This window comes from Lissotriton vulgaris, chromosome 5, assembly GCF_964263255.1.
Source record: "Lissotriton vulgaris chromosome 5, aLisVul1.2, whole genome shotgun sequence".
In the NCBI taxonomy this organism is placed as follows: domain Eukaryota; kingdom Metazoa; phylum Chordata; class Amphibia; order Caudata; family Salamandridae; genus Lissotriton; species Lissotriton vulgaris.
This window is the reverse complement of record NC_141693.1, coordinates 473,207,253-473,234,806: the sequence shown is the minus strand read 5'-3', so window position 1 is coordinate 473,234,806 and position 27,554 is coordinate 473,207,253. Positions and strand designations below refer to the sequence as shown.

At 45.5% G+C, this 27,554-nt stretch overlaps 1 protein-coding gene across 1 annotated transcript in view; it reads left to right on the top strand.

Moving 5' to 3' along the window:
* Window positions 1-27,554, top strand: part of MFAP2 (microfibril associated protein 2) — a 184,789-nt gene that overhangs the window by 103,066 nt on the left and 54,169 nt on the right. The window contains exon 2 of the mRNA XM_086921923.1: window positions 12,193-12,279. Coding sequence (XP_086778049.1) covers window positions 12,237-12,279 — 43 coding nt within the window. The 5' untranslated portion in view covers window positions 12,193-12,236. The remainder of the gene's footprint in view (window positions 1-12,192; window positions 12,280-27,554) is intronic.

Here is a 27,554-nt window from a genome sequence, read left to right as displayed (position 1 = left end):
AGGAGTAGAACTCATTTCACTAACTTTGTCGGTCGGTGTTCCTGTTGACTATGACCTACAAGCCATACTGTAGCACTTTATTGTGAATATCCTTCTTCTTAACATGGAGGGTGGCGGGGGGGACTACGTGATCTCCTTTCTCCTCTAGGGTCTTCTTGTAGTTTAGTTCATGGGACGACAGGCACACTGCTGGTTGGGGGGGCTATTTAGTCTGCTGCAGGGGTGCAGGGTGGGGGGTGGTGTGTGGGTTGGTTTTGTTTGCTTTCTTTGTTTCTCCTTTCTTTTTCTAAGGCAATGCAACGTATGCTCTAAATCTTTCACTGTATCTATGAGGCCTACTGGGGTCAGCGGAGGCCCGAGATTTGACGATGGGGGGTAGGAAATTAAAAGTTCTGTGTTGGAATGTTAACGGCTTGGGTGACCGCATCAAGAGAGGGGTGGTTTTGCAATTGTTTAGGAGAAGTATGCCTGATGTTATTTTGTTACAGGAGACGCACTTGGTGGGAAATACGTGTCGTGCGCTCAACAGGAAGGGTTTCAAAATGGTGGCACATTCAGGGTTCTCCTCGGGGTCCCGGGGGGCAGGGATTATGGTGCGCACGTCTCTCCCATTTGAGATTGACTCCAGTGTCGTGGATGAGAGGGGGCGGTACGCTGCCGTCACGGGGAGATGGGAGGGGCGGTCCCTGACTCTGGTTTCAGTTTATGTTCCCCCGGGGCTACAAAACAACACTTTTCAGGACCTTGGAGGCGCCATTTTGAGCCTACCCGAGGGGTTGCTTATTGTGGGTGGTGATTTCAACTCAGTCTGCTCGGGGACCTTGGACAGACATCCGCCCAGAGATCTCCGTAGTTCACAATCCTGGTTGCCGGATTTCCGTGACACCATGGGACTGATAGACTGCTGGAGACTTATGCATCCCACCCAGAGTCAATACTCGTTTCATTCCGGGGCGCACAGTAGCCTCTCTAGAATAGATTATGTCCTGGCCTTGGCGTCCCATGCGCCGGCGATTTCCGAGGCCCGCATGCTGGCGAGGGGCATCTCGGACCACTCTCCGGTCTGGGTGTTTTTCGACTTCGACATTGTGGTTACCGAGCGGCCTGTAGTAGTTAACCCGTGGTATTTTCGAAACCCGAAGACGCGCGGACTCCTGGCCAGAGCTATTGAGCTCTATTTTACTGAGAATACTGGTCGGTCGCATCAGCCGCCACTTTATGGGAGGCGTTCAAGACGGTTCTGCGAGGTGAGGCTCTCACCCTCATAGCGGACGTCCGCAGACACAGAGATGCCGACATGGTGTGCATCGAAGCAGAGATTATGGAGCTGGACTCCCAATTGGAAGCGGGCCCGACGCCTGAGTTGCTCCACACCCTCTCGCTTAAGCAATCAGAATATCGCGATATTGCCTCCGATGCTGCCATCGTCATGGGTAGAGAACAACAGGGTAGAATTTATGATGTCGGAGACAAGGCGGGCAAGCTCCTTGCTTGGCTTGACAAGAAGGAGAGAGCTGGTCGCATAGTTCCGGAGGTGTTGGGGGACGATGGCCTGCTTGTCACTGATCCGAGGGCAATAGTTGAGTCGTTCTCGGACTACTTTCAGGGCATTTACACTTCGGTCTCGGACCGGTCTGAGACCGACTCCTGTGCACTTTTGGAGGACATAGATCTCCCGTGCCTGTCGGAGACGGACCGTGACGACTTGGATAGGGACATCACTGCAGACGAGATAGCCCTTGCCATTAGTTCCCTCAGATCTGATAAGGCGCCCGGCCCCAATGGTATTCCAGTGGAACTGTATAAAATCAAGCCAGATGTCGTTTCTCCGCCCCTACGGAACATGTTTCTGGAGGCACGAGAGACGGGCATGCTTCCCAGAGGCTGGCCACCATTGTGGTTATCCATAAGGAAGGGAAACCAAGAGATTTGTGCCGATCGTATCGTCCCATCTCTCTGTTGAATGCAGAGCCTAAGATTCTTGCCAAACTGCTGGCCAATCGTTTGATTGGCGCAATCGGCGACTTAGTGCACCCGGATCAGTCGGGCTTTATTCCACACCGCAACACTGCCCTTAACCTTCGGAGACTCAGAAGCAAAATCTGGGTGTGTCCTGCAGCCAGCAACTTCAAGAACCCAAAGGACCATCCCTGCCTTCCACAAGAAAGACTTTGTCTCCAGTGAGCACCAGATTTGCTCACCCACAGACTCTGGGTCCGGCCAAATCTGCGGGTCTGCACCACTCTGCACCGACGCCCACATCCGAGTCCGAGTGGCCCAACACCACGAGGAGGTCTCCCTGGCGATCCTGACCTGAGATCTGGTGATCTCCAACCTGCCTCGAATCTCCCAGCGAAGCCTGCAGCCTCTTTCTGGAGGGCCCCAAACTGGGACCCGGAGCTGGTAAGAAAAGCAGATGCCCAAAGGCACCCCTGCACCCGAAGACCCACATCCTAGGGTTGCCCAACCGATGGTGTCCCAGCATCCCCAGGCACCCCAACTTACCTCTCCAACCAGTGGGCACCTCCAGAAGATCTTCGTCCCCGAGCCGGCAGTCTTTGTTGAAACCAGAGAATCCCCATTGAAATTAACAGGACACCCAACACCAAACCAGCACCCTGCACCCAGCCACCCCTGTGCTACTGCGGGTGTAGTTAGTGTGCTAAACCAGATCCCCTTTGCACTGAGCTGAACCCCAGGAGCTTTGCTCCTATCAATCAATCAATCAATCAATCAACAACATTTGTACAGCGCACTACATACCTGTGAGGGTCTCATGGCTCTGGGGGAGGGGGGGCGCTACTGTTCGTACAGCCAGGTCTTGAGTAGCCACCTGAAGGTCAGGAGGTCTTGGGTCTGTCGTAGGTTAAGTGGAAGGGTGTTCCAGGTCTTGGTGGCGAGGTGGGAGAAGGACCTCCCGCCGGTGGTTTTCATTCGGAAGCGCGGGATGGTATTGAGTGCGAGGTTGGCGGATCGGAGCTGGCGGTTGGGGGTGTAGTCGTTTGTTGAGGTAGGCTGGGCCAGTCTTGTGGAGTGCCTTGTGTGCGTGGATGAGGAGCTTGAAAGATATCCTCTTGTTGACGGGTAGCCAGTGCAGGTTTTTTAGGTGGGGGGTGATTTTGGCTGTGGCGTGATACGTCGAGGATCCGTCGTGCCGAGGCGTTTTGGATGTGTTGCAGTCGTTTGATGAGCTAGGGTGGGGCTCCTGCGTAGAGGGCGTTTCCGTAGTCAAGTTCTTGTTTCTGCCGGGATCCACCTGTAGATTTTGCGGACTATTGAGTGTGTTGAAACAGGAGGAGGAGATGGGGTTGACTTGCTTGGTCATGTAGAGCGATGAGTCGAGGATGATTCCTATGTTGCATGTGTGGTCGGTGGGTGTCGGGGCTGCCCCCAGTGACATCAGCCACCAGGAGTTGTCCCAGGCTGAGGGGTTGGAGCTGAGGATGAGGACTTCCGTTTTGTCCTACAACCTTGTGGCCTGCTCGTGAGCAGTCACCAACCGGAGGCCCCCTATCCCCCATTGGATAACACTGGGCCTCAGCACTATTCACCTAGCCGCCCTAGTGCCACTGAGGGTGTTTTGAGAGTGCATCCTTGACCCTGGGGGAACCCTGGAGCTAACCTTAGAATACCAACTCCCACAACAAAGTACTTACCTGTTAACCAATAACTTAATTTCTCTCCGTATGAATACATTGACTGTTTTTCCTTGAAAAATGTTTTAGGTGTAGAGCTAAAAATTGTTTTCTTACCCTTTCTCTAGTGTGATGTCTAGGTGTATCACACTGAGTAGAAAAAGTAATCCAGAAAGTAATCTGCAAAGAAATTCAAAGTAATCTAACGATAATTTCCACTGTATTGAAAGCATTTACAAACCTGTAACAAAGTCATTTTCATTCAGCTTGCTTGTATTGTTCAACCTGCCTTGAAAAGTATCATAAATACTTGCCTGTGCAAGGCTTGCTTGGTTCTAGAAAATAAATACAACTAAAAAATATTTTTAAACAAATCAAATTGGTCTGAGTTTAGTGTTTGTGTGTGTGACATCATTTGCTGATTGAGGGTGTACAACAAATGCTTAACACTACCCTCTGATAAAGCCTTACTGCTTGCCCACATTACCACAAATAGAGAGTAAGGTGCTATCTACTTTTACCACTGCTTTCCTCTGGGGTTCGACTGGACTCTGTGCACACTATACCTCATTTTGGTACAGCATGTACAGAGCCAGCTTCCTACAAACACCCTCTAATTCTGGTCAAATCATTTTATCTCCCCATGCCTAAAATAGTGAACGAAGCCTTGTGCAATGAAATGGTCCTCATCTAAAGTGCTTCATATCATCGGGTTGGGTTTGCGCTATTTAGAACTGTAAGACAATAATGGTAAATGTTTACACCTATTAAAAAAAACGTTTACTAATAGCAGATCCTGTGTCACTGAACAAGGCTTCTGGAAAGAGCTGTGTAAACAAGTAAGCATTTATTTACAGCAAACAAGTTCACGTTCCATGTGTGTTTTATTTGCACTTTTGACAATTCATTTTGTGGTCGGTGTTATAGCATCTACTACCGGTAATTAATGGTAATGCATTCATTCTTAATACTCCTCTGTTTCATTTCTTCTCGACATGAACACATGGCAAGTTAAAAAAATACACACAGGCCCCCAAACCACCAAGACATGATAAAAAGAAAATCAGACAAAGGAATATGAATGAATATACGGTTAAGCAATTTCTTTAGCAGATTTGCTGTAAAATGCATCCATTGCCCTATATTTTCCCATATTTTCTAAAATACAGAATCTATCTGAGCCCCCTCAATTGAGCCTTCACGTAATTCAGGACAAGTGGTCACGCCTCACCACTTATAAAAGTCACCAGCCACCACTGCTTACAAATACACATAAAATAATATTCCAGCCCCAGATGACAACTGGAATGCAGGGTCTAGGTTCAACATTCTCAATCAAGTGCTTCTAAAGAACCTTCTGAGCAACAGATGGTTGAAATAGTTCTGGATCCATGATGAGTAGATCCAGCCAACGGAACTCAACCCCAAGACTAGGGACGAAGGGGAAAAAAATACATTTGATATTGTGTACTAGATGTGGGTGAGGGGTTATGACCTTACTGGGGTACAGGGAAGGTCATGGACAGTGCTGGATTCCCACCAATGTCTTCCTGGAGATTAAGGGGCTTATTTAAAAGAAAAAGACCCATCTGTATAGATGCATCAGTTTCCCTGCGCCTGCATGCAAAACCCTTCGCCACCATGATGTGTCGTATTTACAATAAGGCGCAGCATGGCGCAAGGATTGACAGATGCGTCAGAAATTTTTTTTTTTTTTTTTTAAATTTTTGGAAACCTTTATTAGTGCATCAGAAATTACAAATAGTGGCCTACAACCGTCAGGCCGGCCACAAGTACGGTTGAGCACTTACACAGGCAATACGGTGACGCGACATAACAGCAATGTGATCAGTAAGCATTCAGCAGTTACACTGTGGAACCCTTGCTGGCGCGTCTCAGGAGTTCTGAAGGTTAATTTTCAAAGTTTCATGGCAAGCAATAATGTCCGACTATTTAGTTTCAATAAAGAGGAACATAAGCAAAAAGAAAGAACAGGGTCCGTGAAGACGTAAGATAGAGGTATCAACGCAGGTATACACACCCCATCAACTCAGGGAACAAAACCCACCAGGCAGAATGGCGGTCAGGATGCACGTTACCAGGATATTAGACCCAAGGCCCTATCAGTATTCGCCGCCACCCGCCCGGCAAGAACGTCAACACTCACCCAAGACATAAAGAAGAAGAAATAAATTAGAAGAAAAAACCAAGGCACCATAGGAACAAAAAAGAAACAAAATACCCATCCCACAACCCCCACCCTACACGCATGCAAAGGCTACGGCCTACCCCCCCCCAGCAGCGTGTCTGTCGCCCCATAAACCCGAAATGTAGCAGAGACAGTAAAGAAAGAAAGAGAAGATATAATGTCACCATTAATAAAGGGAGCCAGAAAAGACAAGTCTAATCTAATCCTCCCAAGAAACCTAACCCCGGGGGAGGGCCACACTTTCCTTACAAAATCCGGACTCCCGAACTCACACAGCCCCATACAGCTCCCACACCGTGTTCCAATAAATTCAAAAACAGTCAGCCAATAGAGAGTCTAAACATCCGTATCTAGAGTCGCAGGTCGACACATTAATTACAACCCCCCCAACCAGAATAGAGAACAGGACATAGCGATTCCGAGTCAAAGCGGGAAAAGGGAGTACATTATGTGCAGTCAGCCGATCAAGACATAGGTCAGTCCGAGTCTCCGCCATCCATCCGAGCAAAGGCACGAGAAAGAACATCAGCCCTGGCCTGAACGGCGAATTCCAGTCTGGGCCGGCCATGGCTGCGAGTGTTCCCCGAGTAGAACAAAGGAGCAAGATGGCCGCTCCCAACGAGGAAGAAACACAGGAGGCGGAGAGAAGCGTCCCCGGTCACCACCAGGTCCAGCATCCATTCCGTTGAGCACCCCCTCCACAGCGCACAATCTCCACCACCGTAGAAAAGCTGCTCCAGAGGCAAAGACCTTATGGGGAATCAGGCCCTGGGAGGCCGGTGAACAGAGCCATTGTGGGGAAAGAATCACAGTTCCCAATGTGGGGGGTAACATTGTAGCCAAAGCCTCACCAAGGAGAGGATCAGCAACATTGTCGTCAGGGACACGGCACGTTTCCGTCCTCACATCTTGCAACCTTGTATCAGCTCCAAACAGTGCCGGAGGTGGCAGGGACTCAGTCAGCCCTGGTCGCGTTACACAAGAGGAAGCACCCTCAATCTTCTCCGTCAGCTCCTGGACGTTACGCCGCCATGTTGTCGCCAAGTCCGCAAGGGCGAGCAGGATATCCCCATAGGTCAGGGTGTCCTGAGTCAGCGGCAGGTCCGCGGCGAGCGGCGATGCCCTGGGGACCGCTGCCAGCCCAGTAACAGGCAGGGCAGCGCGCGGCAGTGATGATGAAGCAGCCGTCGCCTTGTCATGCTGGGCGAGCGCCATTGCTGCCACTCGGGAAGTCCGCAAGGATGAGGGGGGGGGGGCGATCTTACTTTCCAGGGAGGCAGGCGTTAATGCTCCGGCGATAATGCAGCCCACAGCAAGGGGTTGCACAGTACAAAAATCACCTGCCCGCCAATGCGATTGTTCCGCAGCCGAGATTCGCCCCAAAACGGGAATGCCCAGGCGATATGCAGCAGAGCGGGGGGAAGCGCCTCGCAGGGGATCCAGTCACAAAGACCCACCTCGGCCAAGGTGAGGCACTCTGCATCGGGAGAGAAATGAAAAGCCCAGTGTCGAGATCGCAGCACTCCCGTAGGCAACGGCACCTCCCCCACTCGCCTCACCAGCCCGGTCCCATGGCGTCCAGCGGTAGCAATCAACACAGCTACCCGGGCAGCTCCGGAGAACGACGAAGTCAGCGATTCCTGCACCAATTCAGACCGCGGAGGTCTTAAAGGAAAGCAGTCGGCTTCTGCGTGTTAGTTCCAGCATTTAAACACGGTGTGAGCCAGGAGTAAAGTCAGGATATCCCGCCAAAGGTGGACGGCTTACGGAGCCGGGAGCTCAGACGTCCTTTCCGTCCGCCATCTTGGCTCCTCCCCCTGCGTCAGAAATTTTGATGCATCTGTTGGCACAAAATGCAGGCATTGCTGGAGTCATGTTGCAAGCACCACACAACTCCAGCAATACATGGGAGGCCTATTCCTAATACACTATGTCACTTCTTACGCCTGCTCCAAGCAGGCATAAGGTTTTGACGCAGTGGCGTTCTAGAAGTGGCACAGTGAAATATTGTAGATTTTACTGCTTCACTTCTATGAGGCTTGCCCATGTGGGAACGCCGACCCTACACACATTATGCCTGACGCAGGTATAATCTGGCGGAGGGTTTTTTAAGGTGGCACATTTCCCGAGATGCGTCACATTGTTTACGCTGCCGCTGTGCTACAAAAAGTGGTGCAACAGCAGCGCAAAAGTGTTGCAAGTGGCTTGTAAATCTGCCCCAAAATCTCCTGGTATGTAAACACTTGTGATTCTTTGTCTCAGTTGGTGATTCTGGCCATCTGGGCTGCAGCGCTCTCACGGTTTATCGGCATCTTGTTCCTCTGAGGCTTGTTAAGTCCAGGCAGAGCTCCCATCAGCTGGGCGTTGTGCTGGTCTTTAACTCAATATAGGCGCTTGCTTCTCCCGAAACTGGGAAGTATTGCTTCCTGCACCTGTGCAGGATCAGAAGCACAGTTCGTCGAGGATCCTGGGCTTTGAACAACATTTAGGAAAGACAACCATTAACAGCTACAGGGTACCATGATTTGTAAACATCCTCTGCACTTCCCCAGAATCCATTTGATTTCTGGATGAAGTACAGGTTTGCTGACTTAGAAGGCCAGTACTTGAATCACTTTGGCGGCCTTTTGGGAAGAACGAGCCAACCTGAATTCACTATTTATTTGAATTCAAGAATCTTCCTGGTGTCATGCATAAATGCATCTTGTCTTTGTCCTTTAGTTAAAAGCATTTTCCAGAGGGAAATAAGGGTGAAGTTAGACAGAACCAGTTATGGGTTTATGTTGTTTCAAATCACAGAGTTTGAGACCCATTTTACCTGTTGATAGGAGACAGCCAGCAATAAATAGAGACTTGAGAAGGGTGGTTTTCTGTTGAAGGCAGGGTACCTTATCCTCCAAATAATTCAAAATTCCAGGCAGCTACCAAATCTGGGAGTTGGCCATAGTATGTGATAGGCCAGATGTCACCTCCACTGTGGGTGAAGACAGAATGCAGGGAACCAACCATCCTACAGAGCTGCACATGGTTTCCTAAAGAGATACTGCCCTTCATGCGCATGGCCTCCTCTTCAGACACACGGCACGCCACACGCTACATGCCACCCATACTCAAAGAAAGAGTAGGACCGGGTTATGGGGGACTTGTCACAGTTTAAAGAGGAAGGCAGAAAAGGCAACATCTCCCCAGAGCACGGGCGAAAAAGCCTAAACCAAAAAAATAAAAAAATCGTCTCTGACAAAAAACAAAAAGCATTGAAAAAGCCAATAGTTCTGTCCTTCACAGGCATTCAATTTTTTATTTATTATTTTTTACAAACGTCTGTAATATAAAAAAAAATGCAGAAGATAAAAAAAATCTAATTAAAGGAGTGATCCAGCAGCCAAGGCACATCAGCACTGGCACTGAGCTACACTCCTTTTCGGGCACCTATGCACAGGGTGCGAATACGGTAAATGCTGGCACTCGCAGTCCAAGACAGGCAGTAGATAAAGTAGGCTGACCCACTGCTGTGTCCTATGGTGAATGGAAGCAAAAAGAGAATGAGAATTGCATTTTTATGGGGATTTGAATTTGGAAAACATGAGACTTTTGAAAGCATAAACCTGTATTCAAGCCAGACCTAAAATGAACAAGTGAGAGCAACAGATCCACACAGTGCGTAAGACCAAGACTCCTGTCCCAACTTCTTGTCTATATGATATTTCCATATATCGTTAAGAATTCCCAACAGAGTTGTCAAGGCTTTTAGTACTCCTTCGCCCTCACCCTCTAAATTATTTAACTTGCATTGAGCTGGGCATGGCACTCAGCTGTTGCACACAGTGGAAAATCACAGTTAAGCGTGGTTTAATCATGGTTTTACCTTGCTTTTCTCTGGGGGTTTGACCATTCTTTCAACCGGGGTGTGGCCTGAGAAGGTGAGGATAGGAGCCAGAGTATGTTCCTTGAGTTTTGCCCTTTCACCTCTTTCTCATAGATCTGATGCACATGGCAAGCATTGCTAGCTTTACACTTTGCTGGCCCATCAGTGCTATCTGCAGTAGAGATAACAGAGGGACATAGTATTCAGGAGAGAAGCATCCAACTCCACAGTCCAATAGAGAGACCCATCAACCTGATATAGGCCCTGGGTGTCATTGGTGTCATCATGTACCATATATAAAACAGAACAGGCATTCAATAAATGTCCTAGGACTAGAATCCATAGACACAGAAGTTGTGTATAGCCCTTTTACTCCTAGAAATTCAAGAGTAGGGTCAGTCATACACTACTTGAGGAAAAGTGACTTTGTAGGTTCCTGGGGCCATGTTATCAGGAAAGGGCGATACCCATTGAATCTGGGCTTCTATTGGTATTCACAAGGGCATATTATCAAGCCCATTATCACCGCTTTAGCGGCAGTTTCCTGCCGATAAAAGTGGCAATAATGTACCACCCTTTCTTGATAATATGGCCTCTTGGGTTTAGCAACTTAGAGCTCTGAGGTGGTCTTCAGGAAACTACGGAGGTTATAAGTAGCTGTCCTTAGCAGAGTGGGATCATTTGCTTTCCTTCACTGCTGGCGTGTAAAAGCTGTAGGGTTGCAGCATGGGTAATCTACGGTCAGATCGAATGGACAAATGTGCAGCAAATGTGTTTTGCGCGTAAACATATATTTGCTGCAACAGCCACATATTCCAGCTTCTTATGCATAATTGGCAGATTTCAGCAGACCATCTGAAAATGTTAACAGAAACCCTTTCAGTTGATTGCTGTAGTCGAATGTTAAACTGGTATTAATGAGGTGGGACTTTTACCAAGGCAATTTTTAATATCCATAGTTAATGAATTGGGATGTCTACAACATGAAAAGAATTACAATTTGTGTGTAAGTCAAAAAAAGATGTTGATTGTCATTAACTTGTTTGATTCAGTATCTAAATTCATGTTACACCACAGACATTATTGTTGTTAACAGCAGTTACTTCAGGAGGACACTCAGGGAACATAAAGGGCTAAATGTACAAAACAATTAAGCAGTCACAAAGCCCGCAATGAGCTAAATCATAGGATTTGTGATCACTAAAGGGCGTGTACAAATGTGCTAAATGGGGTTATGAAATCATAAGGTATCGCTATTTGGAACTGGAGTGTTGAGGGCCTACCTGCCGAACAGCTATCCCTTATAGAGCGTATTAATGTTTTACAATCAAATTCCAGTCGCAAAACAGTAATGCTTTACCAGCTCCTCAGAGGAAGTGGTAAGTCATTTGCAAACAGGAAGGGGTCCCCAAGGAACCTCTTTGAGAATGTAAAGAAAATGTTTTTAAAGTTCGGGACCACTGCCTACTTTAAAAAAATGAAAGTTAAACGTTTCATTTTTTCTGTTATTTTTTTTAACACATGTATCAAGGTTTGTTGGAATGACATAATAGCAAGACAATACTGTCACAGAATGTGACACATAATGCAACATAATTTCTTTTCTTATCCCACAATTGGGTCAACCCTGCCACAGAAGCTGGTCCTTTACTGCTGCATAATTCTTGTGGATGTGGCTATCGACAGACCCTGTGGGACGTTTGAAACCAGTGGCATATTTACAAGTCCCTATCATCACCACGTCACTTTCAATACGTTTTGGTGGAGATAGGAGCTTTGCCTTATTTACAAGGCAGCGATAAGCCACTTAACGTGGCTTAATGCTGCCTTGTAAATAAGGCACCCTTTTACGCTATACTTAGCTCCAAAATTAAGACCTGGTCTTACCCAAAAGGAGGAGAAATATTTAATTTCTCCTCGTTTTTGCTGTTTCCATGTGTGCTGTGTTGTGCAGCACACATGGACAAAGCAAAACGCCATTGATTGTTTATATGCAGGAAGGTGTCTCTTCCTGCACATAAACAATCCTTAAAGAAAGAACGTTTTGCAACTTTTATGTGTGCTGCATTAAGCAGCACACATAGAAGTTTCAAAACGCCACTTAAAGATGGTGTACATTAACAATCTTCCCCTGCAACGCAAGCACCCTTGCACTATGGTGCAAGGGTGCCTGCGTTGGCACTAGGGAGCTAAATTTTGCACTAGCGCAGGGCTGCACGATATTGTTGTAAATATGGTGGAGGCCTGCGTTTCAGAAGTGTCGGAGCTCAGCGTTAAGCCATGGAGGCGAACACCGCGCTCCACCACTTTTACTCTAAATATGGCCCCAGGTTTCTTTAGGCAATAGGTCACATATTTTAGTTCCTGTAGGTTGCTGTGGGCAGCATGGTCAAGATTAAGTCTCATACTGCAGCTTGAGATTACTCAAAGAGAGGAGTTAACTGACTCTCAAGCTAACCATCTTTCTTCTTCTCTTTCCATAGACTGTACCCTGTCCCATTAAGTCCCTCCAAGAAGCTTTGCAGAAATGGCTGTGCGGACTGTGTGTCTCTTTCTGCTGTGCGTGCCTGGTGAGTGCCCACAATATAAATATTTTCTTGAACTGTATGCAAACACACAACTATAAATGTTGGACCAGTAGGTCAAGATTGCTTTTTGTTTCAATGAAATGGGGCAATAAAAAAGTCATGAAATAGAGGCGCATTTTGTGGGCGAAAGATCCACCAAGCAGGCTGAACTTAACCTTCCGCCGAGACTTTTGTAAACGTTATAAAAATTTATATTTTTGCATTACAGTGAATCAAGGTGATTTTCTGCATTTTTTAGGCCAAAAGTTCTATGACTTGTAACATCTTATTCAACATAACCTGTCTATATCATAATCAGTTTTAAAAATACAATAATTTAAAAACCTGGGGATTGAAAAAATGCAGATGTAGGAAAGTGGCTTGTGCACTTCCCTTAAAAGGGAAAGCATGCCCCATAACCTACATATAACATCCATGCTCGGATCTTGGACTTTTCCCTAAAGGGTTTAAAGTGCAGGGATACCTGTCCAGGGATTGGAAGACTGTTTTCTACCAAATGTAAAAAAAGTAAAAAAACAAGATTTGTGTGCCTGTTTGTTAAAAGTTGAAAAGCTTATTTGACAAAGTTTCAGTGAATCATTACATGTCGTAATAAAAATCATGGACATGCTTTATTGACAATGTCAAGTTAATAGTGAGTCGTTATATGTTTTAATGAAGGTCACTGAAATTCTTTTTTGACATTCGCAAGTTAACAGTGAATCAGTACACATCCTAATGAATGCCATTGTAAGATGGTACCAGCCTTAGTGATTTTAATGGTGTGGCGTTGGTTTATTATAACATATTTCTGCTTCTATTATGGTGTAAACAACAGTGTTGAAGCCAGTAGACATGGCTTTTGATAACTACACCCCATTTTATGGTCTCCAGCACAGGCCTCGAAAAATCTACTTGACCTAACTGTAATGTAATTTACCCATAAACTGGTCTCGTTATGTCATCCTAGGCAAATTATTTTATTTTGCAAGAGCCCCATTTTCTTCATTATAACCTGTGAAAGCACCTTCCAATATGTGCGATCAGCATTCCTGCTGTACAAAACAACCTATTTAGTTTGATTTAAGACTAAACGTTTTCTCTATTCATAATAAGAATCTAGCCCACATATAGGGTACACATGATCCCTGACTTGCATCTTAGTTCACTAATAGCATTGCCATCAGGGCAGAGGCAGGAGTGTTTCTCAGTTCATCTTTAAAAGCTCACTTTTAATAAATATATTCCCAAAGCATGAGGTGGTAGTGCACTATTATTTACAGACAGCACATTTCCCATTGAAATGTGGCCAAAAACGTTCCCACTAACATGCAGTTTTACCTGTAAAAGTATATAATGTATAAACAAAAACCTTTGGATATTGGGTTTCAGCAAATATAACATAACTACTCAAATGTATTTTCAAATGTTTGTGCAGTTCACATTTTAGCTATTTGAATGTGTGTTAAATAAAACTTGCCTTCCTACAGCCTTTCATTTCACACTTTTTGTACAGCATGTTTTTCAGACAGTCACTTTACAAAATCATCGAACTCTTGAGTTCTAGAAAGAAAAGTCATTGTAAATGTAAACAGACCTTTGACCTCTGTCTCTGAACACGGAATAAATGTGACAATATTTAAAGGCATCTTAAATGTTCCTTCCTCTGTGAGTGAACAGAACACCTGTTGTTTGTCAGCTTGCCAGAAGAGGCGAGTAGGCCCTAAATATAACACGCCCTGATTAAATCTGACTCACCATAGTGAGTGGGCGAGTAGATTTGTTGAGACCTGCTAGTATATGTTGGGGGTAGTGTGGTTATAGGCTTCACGGGTCACTAGGGTTGTGAACTGTTCAGAGGGTGTCATCTAGGTATTTCTTCCTGCCATCATGCATACATTTATACATTAAAGGGTGCTATTGAGTTGTGTGTGCATAATAAAGTACTTTTTCTTTTAAAAATTAAAAGCACTGACTAGACAATGATTTTTGGGTGTTTATTGTGTGCCTACAGACTTGGGTACTAGTCCATGCCCCCTCCCCAGAGTAGGTCTTGGAATGATCTGCCTCGCTACCTTGAGAGAGCCAAATGGTACAACAGGGCACGTGGTTCCCAGTAGATTTATGGTTGCAAACGTATTACTTTTGAAGGACTCGCATCCTTCCCATTTAATAACCAGCTTTCTTACAAATATTATACACTTTTACATGCTGCCAGTATCACTCCACCTCATCTGGTAAAACAGAGTATTTTATTTTATTTATATTTTATTTTGAGATTTTTATATAGCGCTGGCTAGACCCAGGAGGTATCAGAGCGCTTTACATGAGAAGCTAATATGAGGCAAACAATGGCATACACGAAGATAAAAAGAAAGTGATACAACATGTAACGTAAACACAAATCACGAATACATAGATGTGGAAAAAGCTATACACCACCAGTAATTAGGAAGATTATGTTGGAAGAAGGACACATAGTTACCAAACAAAAATAACATGATGATTTGGAGAGACAGGTGCATGTCACAGGTTAGGACCCTCAATATTATGTTGGCGAAACATGTTATACAAGTGGATAAAAGAACAGTGAAAACAATCTGTGTGATATACACATATAATAGATTAATGGGTGTCAGGATCTGTACAAATTAAATAGTTTTTAGGAGGATGTACAGGAAAAGGATAAATATTACTGACAATAAGTAAAAAGGTGAGATTGGAGATTAAGAGCAGTTCCCAAGTTATGATCCCCAGTAATAATTCAGGAGGTGAATTTTTAGGTCGTTTTTGAAGCTGAAATAGGAGGGGTTACAGTGCAGGCTTTTTGGAAGGACATTCCAGATGATAGGGGCATTACCGGAGAAGGAGCGTGATTGTGTGTATTTCTTTTTATGCAGTGGTGGGATAAGAAGGAGGGTGTTGGTGCTTCTCAGAGGTCGTATGGAGCCTACTATGAGGAGTTTCCTGGAGAGGTACTCTGGAGTGTTTCGGTGGAGGTCTTTATGAGTGATGCAAGCAGTTTTGTAGGCTGATCTACCTTCAATAGGGAGCCATTTAAGAGATTTGAGAGCTGGGGAGATATGGTCAAAACATTTGCAGTCGGTGATGAGCCTGGCTGCAAGGTTGAGCACAGCTTTGATTGGAGCAAGGTGGACCTTGAGGATTCCGTTGAGGATGGCCTTACCATAATCTATACGTGAAAGGACAAGTGATTGAACTACAAGTTTAAAGTCATCAGTAGGTATAAAAGGTTTGATTTTTTTGAGGTGCCGGAGAGTGCAGAGGGCCCCTTTAGCAGAGGTTTTGATGTGGACGTTAAGGGTTAGTGTGTTGTCGATAGAGATACCAAGAGATTTGACGGAGTTGGACAGGGTGAGTGAGCAGGATAGGATTATGTACACGTTTGCAGGAAATGGCTGATTAAGTGGGATTTCTGCTAAGATCGTATATGGTAGCTAGGTTTAGGTTTTCATTAAGGCATTGGAAATTTGAGAGGAACTTTAACTTTCTGTTGACCAAAAGTTATTTAATGATTATACAAAACTAGACACAATGGTATGGGTGTAAAGAAAAGCACAGAGAAAAGTATCAATGCTTGGAATGTCCATCAATTATAAAGGGTCCATGCGCTCAACTTCCCGGAGTCTACCGTTAGGGCTCCAAACAATCCATACAGTCAAAGTTTAAGCAGAAGGAGCACCGTTATTTCTGCAATAATTCCTCAGGTTCAAATGTTGATTACCACAATTCTTTATTGTAGCACATTTAATCAAGTGTTAGCGACAATGGTTCCGTTTTATCAAAGTGAATAATTCACATTCAATCCAAATCCAAGAAATAAACAGAGAACATTACAGCCGACGCATTTCGTCCGGATTGGACATCATCAGGGCTCATAAATCAACTGTATGTGAACCACATGAATTGCTGATTTTTTATGTCTCTGTAACGCGAACCAATGAACTTTGGTCTCCCAATTCCAAAGGTGTGTATCTCCAACGGTTAATAAATGACCCAGCACAAGGGAGGCCAATAATATTCTCCAGAATTCAAAGTGTTCTATAATATATCACGTATCAAACAAATCAGGCCTGGATTAAAGCACAAACTCTCTCGTTCTAATGTAGGATCTATCAATATAAGAATAAAGTATAGTCACCCAGGGAATTTCCATGTGCTATTTTGCACAATCCCCTTATTTCAAGCAAAAAACATTTTCTTTGGTGCCTTAATTCAGGCAGGAGTTTCTCTTGTGTGTAATCCAGACCAGCGACACTGGGAATGTACAAATCCACTGCACCGATGATTAATGAGTATGTCATTTTTTTTATACCAGTGTACCAGTAAAACCCATTGTGACTTCAAAGTCAAACACCAATTTATAAAATGTTAATTTGGCCAAACTAAGAGGTACTTCTGCTGTGGTTGGGTTCTGAGTGAATCTACTGTTAATGTGGGATAGAAATCTAAATTATTAGACATGTTATTGTGGAGTCAAGTACTCTTTCAGGGGAGGCTAATGGTGTTGCATCCAATATTAAAAGACGTTGGTGGAATGATGCATATTTGAGCTGGGACATGGTCTGTCCAGAGAAAGCAGGCTACTCTCAAAATGAAGCTCATGGCATACATTTACCAGAATTTTGCCGAGGCACTCACTTGACACATTTTGATTCAACGCATGGTGCCCATTAACTGTACATTATAAAAGATTTGCATATGCAGAGCAAACTTGTGTTGCACTGAGTGAAAATGGCCAAAGTATGTCCACCCACAAATTATGGCTAAATATGTCACTAAGAATACTGAATTAGTATATTCTGCACATTTGAGATTAAATGTCAATAGGCAATCAATAACATAGTGACATGTGAACACTCCATTGCTATTATCATTCTTTTAAATCCATCCTTATGATTGAGTAAATGGAAGGTTCGAGGCATGTGGGCTGCTGAATTCATATCTGTGCATAGATCGCCGCCTAGTGTTGGGTCCGGATGATTGCACATTGTTGTCCTGGAAGAGTCTTCGAAGTATCACGAGATAGGTGGCTCCTCCCCTGGATTACAGTGCGCATGGGCATCCACTCCATCCTCAGATTGTTTTTTTCCGCCATTGGGTTCGGATGCATATTTGTTAACTCAAGTTCGGAATCGATAAAAAACTTTCCTTTTGGCCAAAAGGCCTTTAGTTATCGTTGGTATTGTCTTTGCGATCGGTGCCCAGTTCTCGTTCCTGCTCTCTTCCCGAGCCGGACATCCAGAGAAGCCGCGTGGCTTTTCGACACTGAAGGCCCGGTCGACGCCAGAGGCTTTATCGACGATCCATCATGGAACGGAGCCCGTTCAAGAGATGTCCCGTTTGCAACTCCAAGTATCCTCACATCGATGTCCACCCGGTGTGCAATAAGTGCCTGTCTTCGGATCACGATGAAGCCAGCTGTATGGCTTGTTCTCGGTTCCGCTCCAAGAAGACGATACGACTTCGACGCGCAGCGGGCAAGGAGGCCCAGCAGACAGCACCTGACCCGGTGAACATCTTCGATGCCGAGGAGGATGACGGAGTCGAGCAGGAAGTTCGAGAGAACCTGTCTGATCCTGCATCAGAGGTCGACTCCAGTTACGACGCAGATGTTGAAATGGTCGATAATGAAGACGTCGTCGACGAGGTAGGAGACGACGATGTGGCCTTTGGGGCCATAGAAGATAGCTCGAGCGAGGAGCTAGGCCCAACCGTTGGTACGGGGCAGAGACCAAAACACTCAATAAGGCTCAGGTCAAGGGATCACCACATGGCCTTACCCGAGATCGTACACTTGCTTCTACAGCCTCGCCTCAAGGCCCGGCTACGGACATTTCAAACGAGCCATCGGTTGACCGATCGAAACCGAAACCGAAAGCATCGGTGTCTACACAACCGAAAGCACTGGACACAAAATCGAAACCAAAAGTGCGTATTGCTTTGCTCAGCTCGAAGACCTCTGAACTGTCGGCACGACGAAGCAAAAGAGTGTTATCGACCCGGTGAGGTCGCTAAAGGGTGTCGCGCCGAAGACCGGGGCACCGAAGAAACTGGTCAAAGACGTCGACCCAAAGAAGTCGACGCCGAAAGCCGTTGACACAGACAAAGGACTCGGAGCTCAGAAGGTTCTCGATCCTAAGCGTCGACCAGACAAGGCTAGAAGCGGTACAGACCTCGAGTCCACAACTGGCGGTGGCTCGAAGGAACCCGTCGAGTCAACACAGCCGTCCGCCTCCTTTTCGAAGCAGGTGTCGGACTCGCTCAAACGCATTAAAGAGAAGGCTTCTACTGTCGGACCGAAGGCTACTCCGCCACCGAAGCCGGTCAGAAAACCTCCAAAATCGTCGGCACCCATCCAGTTCACACTGCCACCGAAAGTGGTACATAAGGCCTTCGCCCCTAGGACGGCCGTCGAAGCGACCAAGAAGGTGTCCACGGGGCCGAAGCCTACAACTGCGGAGGTGGTCACCAAGCATCGACAGCCTCCGCTTGAAGATCAGTCGAGGTAATTCATCGACGCAGAGACGGGTAGACTTTCTATTTACAAGCGAAAGATCGCCCCTGAACAGCCTATGGAGTCATATAAAATTCCATTAAAAAAGAAGAGGGATTCTGCTACATCACCTCTTCACGTTGAACCTATATCACCACATGGCCAGGACACTGCTCCTATCTCGCCCACATACTCAGATGTGGAGGCAGGGGATGGTGACAATGAGGAGTACAGTTATCCTATAGACACTGATCCTGAAGATCACACTGAATCCTGGGCAAACGCTGCTGACCCAGGAGATCCACAAACTGCCCCGGACAGTCATGTCTATGCTGTGAAAACCTCGTCTACTGAAGACACGGCGGCGTTTAATGCACTTATTGAAAGGGCTGCCAAAAATCATGATGTCCAGCTCCATGCTGACCCTATTGAAGAGGATTTTTTGTTTGACACCTTCTCAACCTCAGAGAGAACTGTCAAGACTCTGCCAAAGGTGAAGGGTGTCCTAAAACATGCTGAAGACATTTTTAAGGAGACCACAAGGGCAAGGGTGATAAACCCCAGAATTGAGAAGAAATACAAACCGGCACCTGGGGACCCTACCTATATCAAGGGACGGTTGCTGATACAGGAAGGGAAGCTTATATCAAACGCATCTATAAAGTGTGCGATGGATGCAGCAGACACTGCGTCCAGGGCAATTAACACAAGTGTGATGTTACAGCGACATGCCTGGCTGAGAATCTCCGGTTTCAAGCCCGAGATACAAACCACCATACTAAATCAGCCTGTTAACCCTGATCACTTATTTGGCCCAGAGGTGGACACCACCTTGGAGAAAATAAAAAAAGACACTGAGACTGCAAAGTCTATGGGGGCTCTACAGTCGCAGCAGTTCAGGGGTGGTTCCTTTCGTCGCTCCAACAATAGAGGAGTTTCCAGAGGCCAGCTGTCCCAGCAGACACAATACAATAAAGGGGGCATGCAGACTACCTACACCAAACAAAGTAGAGGTGGCTATCGTGGAAACAGCACCAAGGGCAGAGGTCGCGGAAACAACAGCTCCCGATCCTCTGCCACTAACAAACAGTGACGCCTTGTCACTGCCCCCGACCATACCACACCGGTCGGGGGGAGACTACAACAGTTCCTGCCAGTCTGGAAATCCATCACTACAGACAAGTGGGTGAGAAAGCTTATCCAGTACGGTTATTGTCTGGAGTTAACATCCACTCCACCCAACATACCCCCAAGACACCGTCCTATGTCCACAGAGCATTTACAATTATTGCAGCAGGAGGTAGTTGTCATGCTGCAAAAAGGAGCCATAGAGCTCGTGCCTGTGGAAGAAAAGGTACAGGGGTGTACTCACTGTACTTCTTGATCCCAAAAAAGGACGGGTCCCTCAGACCCATACTGGACCTCAGGCCCCTAAACCAGTACATTCTATCAGAACACTTTCACATGCTCACATTACAGCAGGTTCTACCGTTACTCAGTCAGGGAGATTTCCTCGCAACATTAGATCTGAAGGATGCATATTTCCATATTCCGCTACACCCGTCACAAAGAAAATACCTCAGGTTCACCATTCAGAATCAACATTATCAGTTCAAGGTCCTCCCTTTCGGAGTGACAACGGCACCTAGGGTGTTTACCAAGTGCCTGGCGACAGTGGCTGCACACCTACGGAGACAGAACGTTCCCGTCTACCCTTATCTGGACGACTGGCTTATTCAGGCAAAGTCGGCCAAGCAGTGTGCCGCCCACATGTCCCACACCATTCACCTTCTTCACGATCTGGGATTTTCACTGAATTATCCAAAGTTCCAACTTCAGCCCGCCCACGTACGCAGTATCTGGGCTCGACAATAGATACTCAGGCAGCCAAAACGCAGCCAAATTCAGTGAGGGTCAACAGCATTCAATTGCTGATACAACAATTCAGGCCACAACACTCGCTTCCGGCACGAGTGTTCATGCAGTTGATAGGCATGATGGCCTCCTGCATCTTCATAGTCCCGCACGCGAGGCTACACATGCGTCCGCTTCAGGAGTGCTTAGCACGTCAGTGGAATCAGGCTCACGGACAGTTGAAAGACCTAGTGTTGGTGACCGGTCATGCATACAACTCTCTGCATTGGTGGAATCCACAAAACCTTTGCAGGGGCCGACCGTTCCAGGAGCCTGTGCCACAGATTATTCTGACAACGGACGCATTTCTCCAAGGATGGGGAGCTCATGTACTCCACTACACAGTGCAGGGACTATGGACAGCGCAACAGAGGAAGATGCACATCAACCTTCTAGAACTGATGGCTATCTTCATGGCGATGAAAGCATTCAAAGTACATCTGTGCAACAAGGTTGTGTTGATCCGGACGGACAACATGACGGCCATGTACTACATACAGAAGCAGGGAGGTACACACTCTCCACAGTTGTCTCATCTGGCTCAGAGCATGTGGAAGTGGGCCATTCAGAGGAACATCTTCCTCATGGCGGAACACCTCCCGGGCAAGGACAATCAGATGGCAGACCTGCTCAGCAGGTACAGCCACCAAATGCACGAGTGGGAGATACATCCATCAGTATTTCAGCCGTACTTCCAGCGGTGGGGTCATCCAGAGATAGACCTGTTCGCCACAAAGGAAAACGCCAAATGCCAAAGCTTCGCCGCCAGGTTTCCACACCCACAGTCGCAGGGCAATGCGATATGGATGAACTGGTCAGGCATATTTGCGTACGCTTTTCCCCCAGCACCTCTAATAACACTGGTGGAACGCAAGCTGAAGCAACACTCGATGACACTCATCCTGGTTGCTCCGACGTGGGCACGCCAACCATGGTACACCACGTTTCTAGAGCTATCTGTGGTACCGCATCAAAGGCTGCACCTCACACCCAGGCTTTTGACGCAGAGCCATGGCGACATTGAGCATCTAGAACTGCAACAGCTCAACCTGGCGATCTGGCTCCTGAGGTCTTAGAATTTGGCTACCTCAACTTGCCTCCTGACTGTATGGATATCATAAGGGAGGCAAGAAAGCCCACCCCCAGAGCATGTTATGCGGCAAAATGGAAGCGGTTTGTCATTTATTGTGCCGACCACACCATCAACCCTCTAGATGCATCTACTCACAACATCATTTGTTATCTGTTACATCTATACAAATGCAATCTGGCCTATGCTTCCATTCGTATACATTTGTCCGCAATAGCAGCTTATCTCCAAAACAGGCAGCATCTCTCGCTTTTCAGAGTGCCTGCCATTAAAGCCTTTCTGGAGGGACTCAAACGAGTTATTCCTCCCCGACACCCACCAGCTCCTGAATGGAACCTAAATGTGGTCCTCACCAGACTGATGGGTCCACTTTTTGAGCCTCTACACTCATGCGAGATTCAGTTCTTGACGTGGAAAGTGGCTTTCCTAATAGCAATCACATCGCTACGGCGAGTTAGTGAACTTCAGGCCCTAACTATCCAGGAGCCATTCATACAGATTCACTCCAACAGGGTGGTACTCCGCACTAACCCTAAGTTTCTGCCTAAAGTGGTTTCACAGTTCCATATCAATCAGACTATAGAACTGCCAGTGTTCTTCCAAAATCCTGAGTCAGTGGCAGAGAGAATGCTCCACACACTAGACATCAAAAGAGCTCTAATGTACTACATAGATAGGACCAAAGATTTTCGGAAAACAAAACAACTGTTTTTGCCTTTTCACCACAACACAAAGCCAACCCCATTTCCAAAGCAGGTATAGCCAGGTGGATCGTTAAGTGCATTCAGATTTGCTATCAAAAGGCCAAGCGCACATTAACGGTTCCCCCAAGGGCCCACTCCACCCGAAAGTTGGGGGCCTCCATGGCTTTCCTTGGGAATATTCCTTTAGAAGACATATGTAGAGCAGCCGCATGGTCTACCACACACACATTTACAAAACACTACTGCGTAGATGTGCACTCAAAACAGCAGGCAGCTGTAGGGCAGGCTGTTCTAAAAACACTTTTTCAAACTGCACAGGCGGCCGCCGCTAATGGAGGGACTGCTATATACTCTATGCACAGATATGAATTCAGCAGCCCACATGCCTCGAACCGAATATGCTACTTACCAGTATGCATCTGTTCTTGGCATGTAGGGCTGCTGACATTCATATCGCCCACCCTCCTCCTAGGCGCCTGTAACAGCTGCAGCACTCAGAATTACTCTTAGCATGGTCATCACTTACGGTGTTACACTCCATCTATGCCACAATGGCGAAAAACAATCTGAGGATGGAGTGGATGCCCATGTGCACTGTAGTCCAGGGGAGGAGCCACCTATCTCGTGATACTTCGAAGACTCTTCCAGGACAACAATGTGCAATCATCCGGACCCAACACTAGGCGGCGATCTATGCACAGATATGAATCTCAGCAGCCCTACATGCCAAGAACAGATGCATACTGGTAAGTAGCATATTCGTTTGCAGTGTAAATCAATTAATATAGTGCAAGCTATTCTTTCTTTGTAGAAAATTGTTTGCTAGGTCATCAGAATTCCACAACGTCATAAAAGTGGGGAAGGGAAGTGGCATATTCACTCCTAAAATGAAATGTATGTTCTTTATTTATCCCTGAACATTCATGTTTTCTGGCAGCTTCGTAGTGCATGTGACAGTGACCCCATGTTTGATCTGCACCTCCAACATCTCCTAGAGACAAGTAGGTGCGGTGTAAGTACTCTAAATGGAATTCAGTACATGTTGCTGCTAAGCCTGATTAATAGAGCTGTAGATTCACAATCCAATGGTGTCTAGCCCTCAAGGTGGGGACATCTATCTTCAACCATTGTCCTTCACTATTGGTAGTTCTTGTGACATCTAGTAAGGCTACTCAATGTGTCTTCAATAATGGTAGTGCAACTGTCTTTTCATTACAGTAGTTCATCTGCCATTCACCAATGGTATTCCAACTTAACCCTGCTAATAGTAGCCGACTTGTTGTTTGTTATTGTTAATCCTTGTTCCCATTGTTAAATTGTCGTCCATGTTTCTTATGTAGTAGTCTGCATTTTCCTTCGACAATTGTAAATGCCCTGTCCCTTGCTAATAGTAACCTTGTGACCTTTGGTAATGGTAGTCCATTTTTTTGGCAATGCCAGTCACTCAGTAGTGTTAGCCTGTGGGTCCATCAATATGGTTTATGTGTGTACCTTAGCAATGGTAGTCCATGTGCCCTTCAGCATTGTAGTCCAAGTATGCGTCCCGGTGATGTCTTCCTTGTGTTCTTTGTTAATGTTAGCCTCCGACCTCAACATTAGGTCTTGATTACACTTAACATTGCTCTAATTGAACAATCAATCAGGGGTTTATAAAGCGGGCTACTCACCCGTGAGGGTCTCAAGGCGCTGGGTGGGGGGGAGGGTGTAGCTCCGGATAAGTCGAAAAGTCAGAAACAAGAAACGTCTCTTTGCATACACATCACGGGAACACACTCTAAGAGTCAAATGTATCAGCACTCGAAGGCACCAAAAGTGATGCAAACCAGCAAAAAGAGTTGAATTGTTTTTTACTTTCAGTTGTAATACTTGTTTTTGTGCCAAAGTTGCTTAAAGGTACCACAAAGCAGCTCTTTGTTTTACTTTATGTTAAGGGGGCATCCCATGGGTGGTGCACAGGCATTCCCACACTATCACCCATGGTTTTTGATGCAAAGATCTATTTACCAACAATGCCAGATAGGCTGTTCAACAAAACATTAAGGGCCAGATGTAGGTAGCCCTTTACCGATCGGAATCGGCCGAAAATACCGATTTTCGGCCGTTTCCGATCGGTAAAGGGCTATGGAGATGTAGGGGCATATATTCGGTAATTTTACCGAATCGCTATTATTACCGAATCGGTAAATTTACTGATTCGGTAATATTTACCGAATCGGTAAAATTACCGAAAATGCAATGTGGGTAGCCAATATTCCATTGGCACATGGCTTTCAGAATCGGTATTTTACCATGGAATACAAATCCATGGTAAAATACTGATTCCTGTGTACATGCACATCTGTGCATGTACACATGCGCCATGTGACAGACAGGCGTGCCCTTAGGGCATGTCTGTGTGCCACATTGCACACATGCCCGTTTTGGGGGTGCTAGAGGGTGTCAAAGTGACACCCCCTGCACCCTTGACAAATTCGGTATTTACCGATTCGGTAAATACCGAATCAGTATTTGAATTGAATCCTATGGGCTTCAAGGCCCATAGCATTCAATAGCAAATACCGATTCGGTATTTACCGAATCGGTAAATACCGAATTCTTAAGGAATCGGTAACTAATCCAGATGTTGGTACCTACATCACATTTACCGATTTTGAAATACCGAATCGGTAAAATTCGGTATTTCAAAATCGGTAAATGTGATTTACCTACATCTGGCCCTAAGCCTCCTCAAGGCAATTGCAAAGTAGGAGAAATATTTTTTATTTCTCCGAAGTTTGCGTATATACTGCACTGTACAGCACACATACAAAGTAGGAATCGTTTTACTTTCCAGAACAAAACATATGCTAGACTCATGCACACATGCAAAAGAGTGTGTTGTGCTAGACAGTTTTATTGTGCACCAGTGTTTGGGAAGAGAGCAGCAGCGCCATATGATACGTACAAATAACATTATATTTGCACCAAGTGCTCAGGCACAAATCACTAATTCGACAGCAAACCATACACCCCAGACTCATGTATGATGTTGTCCTAGATCAAGTGGCATTCCTCTTTCTGTCAACCTGTCACAATGACATTTATAGACAGTAAAGAGGGTGCACAAGCAGACATGGACAAAATGAATGGCAACAACATCACATAACTGGAGTCATTGTAGTCAAAAAAGAAATATCCTCTTATAAATAGAAACATTATAGACCAATATCATTCATTAATAAGTACTGCACATTTTTAGCATGTATTTTTGGAAGATAAGAGTTAGAGATACTTAATCAAAATGGTTCTGTATTTTAATTTTATTTTTAATGAGCATAAATAATATAACAGAAATGTAAACATCAAACAACAGGCAAAAAGAACAATTTTACTGACATATTGTCAATTTATATTTCAAAATGTTGAAAACATAAATTCAACAAAGTTCAACAAGTAACTGATTCCACAGTCTGAATCCAGTTACCATTACACACCCCCTTCTCAGGATAATATATTCAGGGTCCATTGAAAGCAGTAAACCTTCAGTGTGTTTCTGAAATTAAAACTATTTGACCAGATAGCGTGTGTCCTTGGGAAGATTTTCAAGTCAAGTAAAGTACACTGGGCCATATTTATCAAAGGGTTGTATCGCTTTTGCACCACACAACAGGGTGCACAAGAGACTCAACACTTAAGATGTGATTTATCAAGCCATGCAAGGCCACCTTGCGTGGTCCTGAGTAGTTTGGTAAATCCAGAGTAATGCAATGCAGCCCAAATTACTGTGCTGCATTTCTCTGCCCCAGGGAGGCGTTCCATGGGTGGTGTGTGGGTATTCCCACACAAAATCCATGGATTGTGATGCTTTTTCCAAATTTTCATAAGTGGTATATCTATAAATGTGCTAAATATGCTATGCCTCGCCTGGCGAGGCGTGACAAGGAGAAATATGTTTATTTCTCCTCGCTGTTTCCTCTTTCTATGTGTGACGCATCCTTCAGAACACAGAGTAAGAGGATAATGCTTCAGGGGATTGTTTTGTGCAGGAAGGTGACCCTTCCTGCACAAAAACAATCCTGCTAGCGACGCAGGCTCCCTTGCACGATGGTCTAAGGGTGCCTGCGTTGAGCTAGGTAGCACATTGTGTGCCACCACTGGGAAAAGGTAGAAATGCTCCATACAGTTTAGGTACGGCACCTTCCTGGCCTTTCCCTATCATGCAGCGAAGCAAACTGACATGATGCGCTGCATGATCTAATGATAATTATGACCCCTGACTTTAATCTGGTCCTTCATTGTACATCAGCCAAGTTTATCCATATTTTCAGACATGTAATCATATTTGTTCAGGACAAAAAAGTGCTTGAATTTCTCAAGTTTAGAGAGGGCGCAAGTTTGAGCAAAGGTGTAGGACTTCGGGCAGTGAAAAAGTGGAGTTTTTGATAAATTAGACAAATGATGAAGAGTTTCCTTTTTTTAAAGTAGGAAGATTCAAATCAAAGAATGATTTGGATGATGTGTGAATCCTAAATTTCTCACTAAGGAGATAGTTCATATAAGGTCTAATGAGGACAACAGCTCTGTTCCAATAAAAATATCTATTTAGTTTTTCCCGCTTTAAGGCTTAAGTACCTTGTGGAGATAGAGGATTTTAGGTCCCACAAACAGGCTGTAACTGAATCTGAAGAACAGGAACAGAAGATATAGGGGCATATTTATTATTATTTCATGCAACGCAGTGCAGCAAGGGAACTAACTTGCTGTGTTGTGTGAACGGGAGAGAGCTGAAATGCTACATATTTACAAATATATTGAGCGTGTCTGCTCACTCCGTGAGCTGCCGCACTGGGTGCTGACTTGCACCAAACGCATGTGTCCTTGCACCATGTTCCCCTTGCCATGTGTGTTGCAGAATGTGAAAACCCATGCTCCATCCATGTAACACCTACTCTGCAAAGTAACGCCAGGCAGCACTATGTACTGCTTTGCTTTACTATGCATTTATTAAGCCACGTAAAGCTATGAAAAGTGGCTTAGTAAATGACAAAAATGATTTATCATTTTTCATAGTAAA